The 1,525-nt window shown below is 57.2% G+C and overlaps 1 protein-coding gene across 1 annotated transcript in view; it reads right to left on the reverse strand.

Moving 5' to 3' along the window:
• PFKM (phosphofructokinase, muscle) overlaps positions 1 to 1,525 on the reverse strand; it is a 5,738-nt gene that overhangs the window by 403 nt on the left and 3,810 nt on the right. Inside the window, 5 exon segments of the mRNA XM_009081096.1 lie at positions 233 to 333; positions 427 to 538; positions 631 to 692; positions 798 to 962; positions 1,046 to 1,198. Coding sequence (XP_009079344.1) covers positions 233 to 333; positions 427 to 538; positions 631 to 692; positions 798 to 962; positions 1,046 to 1,198 — 593 coding nt within the window.

Below are 1,525 nucleotides of genomic sequence, written 5' to 3' on the forward strand. Positions count from 1 at the left end.
GGTGGGGAGAGCTCCAAAATCTGCAGGAGGTGTTGGAAGGTGGTGGACACATTGGGAAAGAGCTGTGGGGGTTGCTTGGGGTAACTCTAAACCACCACCCAGAGCTTTGGAGAAGAGTAGAAACTCTTCTCAGTGCCAGGAGGAGCACCAAGATGACCCCCCAGAACTTTGGAGAAGAGTGGAAACCCATCCCAGTGCAGCTGTGCCAGGAGCAGCATCAAGATGACACCCACCATGCCTGGAGCACTCCTTGATCTTCGCAGTGATCCATGCCACGGCCTTGGCACCCATTTTTGTGCCGAAGTTTCTGTCGAAGGGGGTTGGGGTCCCACCCTGTGCCAGAAGTCACATCATAAATGAGAAGCCTTAGGTGATGCTTCCCCTGTAAAAAAAACACCTGGAGCCACATCTCAGAGGGCTCCTCACCTGCTGCATGTGTCCTAGCACGTTCTTCCTGCAGTCAAAGATGCCTTTGCCCTCCTCGGAGTAGAGGTTGTAGATGAAGTCAGTGGTGTAGTTCTCGTTGCACCTCTCGTTCCTGCCCCAGGGGGGAGGGAGGTGAGCTCCAGGAGGAACATCCCAAGCACAGCAGATCTCAGCCCTGTCCCTCACCCCACCCTGAGGACACACCTGAGCACCAACCCTCTCTTCACTGTCGTCTTCATCTTGTCAGTCAGATGCTCCACGTTGGCCTAGGTGGAGGATGAGACGCATGAAGAGCTTGGAAGGAGCAACCAACACATCCCACCTGGAATGAGGACTTGGAGGTGTTGTGGGGAGAGAGAGAAGACCCCAACCTGCAGGTCACGGATGCTGAAGTGCTCCTCATAGATGTAAGCAGCATCAGCACCACCTGCCAGTCCTGCCATGGTGGCCAAGTAGCCACAGAAGCCTCCCATGGTCTCGATGATGAAGACTCGGCGCTTGGTCCCGGCTGCAGATTGCTTGATGCGGTCACAGGTCTGTGCAGGGCCCAGAGTTGAGGTGAGAAGAGGAGCTGGAGGTTCAGAGGAGCTGGTGGCTCCCTGAGGGAGGAGGTGCTCACCGTGGTGATGGTGTTGAGCGCGGTGTCAGCACCGATGCTGAAGTCGGAGCCGGGGACGTTGTTGGAGACGGTGGCAGGGATGATGCAGAGGGGGATGCAGAGCTCCTCATACTTGCTCCTGCCCTCCGTCAGCTCCAGGCTGCCTGTGAAGGCCTGTGGGGAGTGGAGGGGTTAGGAGGTCATGGAACTGGAGAGGGTTAAGGGGTTGGGGTGGTGCTTAGAGATCATCTAGTCCCAAACCTCTGTCGTGGGTAGGGAAATCTCCCACCAGAGAAGGTTGGGCAAGGCTTTAGCCAAGCTGGAATGGACAGTGACAGGGTTGAGCAACCACAACCTCCTTGGGGCATCCTCGACCTCCCTGGGGCATCCTTAACCTCCCTGGGGCATCCTTGACCTTGGGGCAACCACAACCTCCCTAGGGCATCCTCAACCTCCCTGGGGCACCCACAGCCTCCATGGGGCATCCACAGCCTCCCTAGA

Source organism: Acanthisitta chloris, unplaced genomic scaffold (genome assembly GCF_000695815.1).
Source record: "Acanthisitta chloris isolate BGI_N310 unplaced genomic scaffold, ASM69581v1 scaffold8038, whole genome shotgun sequence".
In the NCBI taxonomy this organism is placed as follows: Eukaryota; Metazoa; Chordata; class Aves; order Passeriformes; family Acanthisittidae; genus Acanthisitta; species Acanthisitta chloris.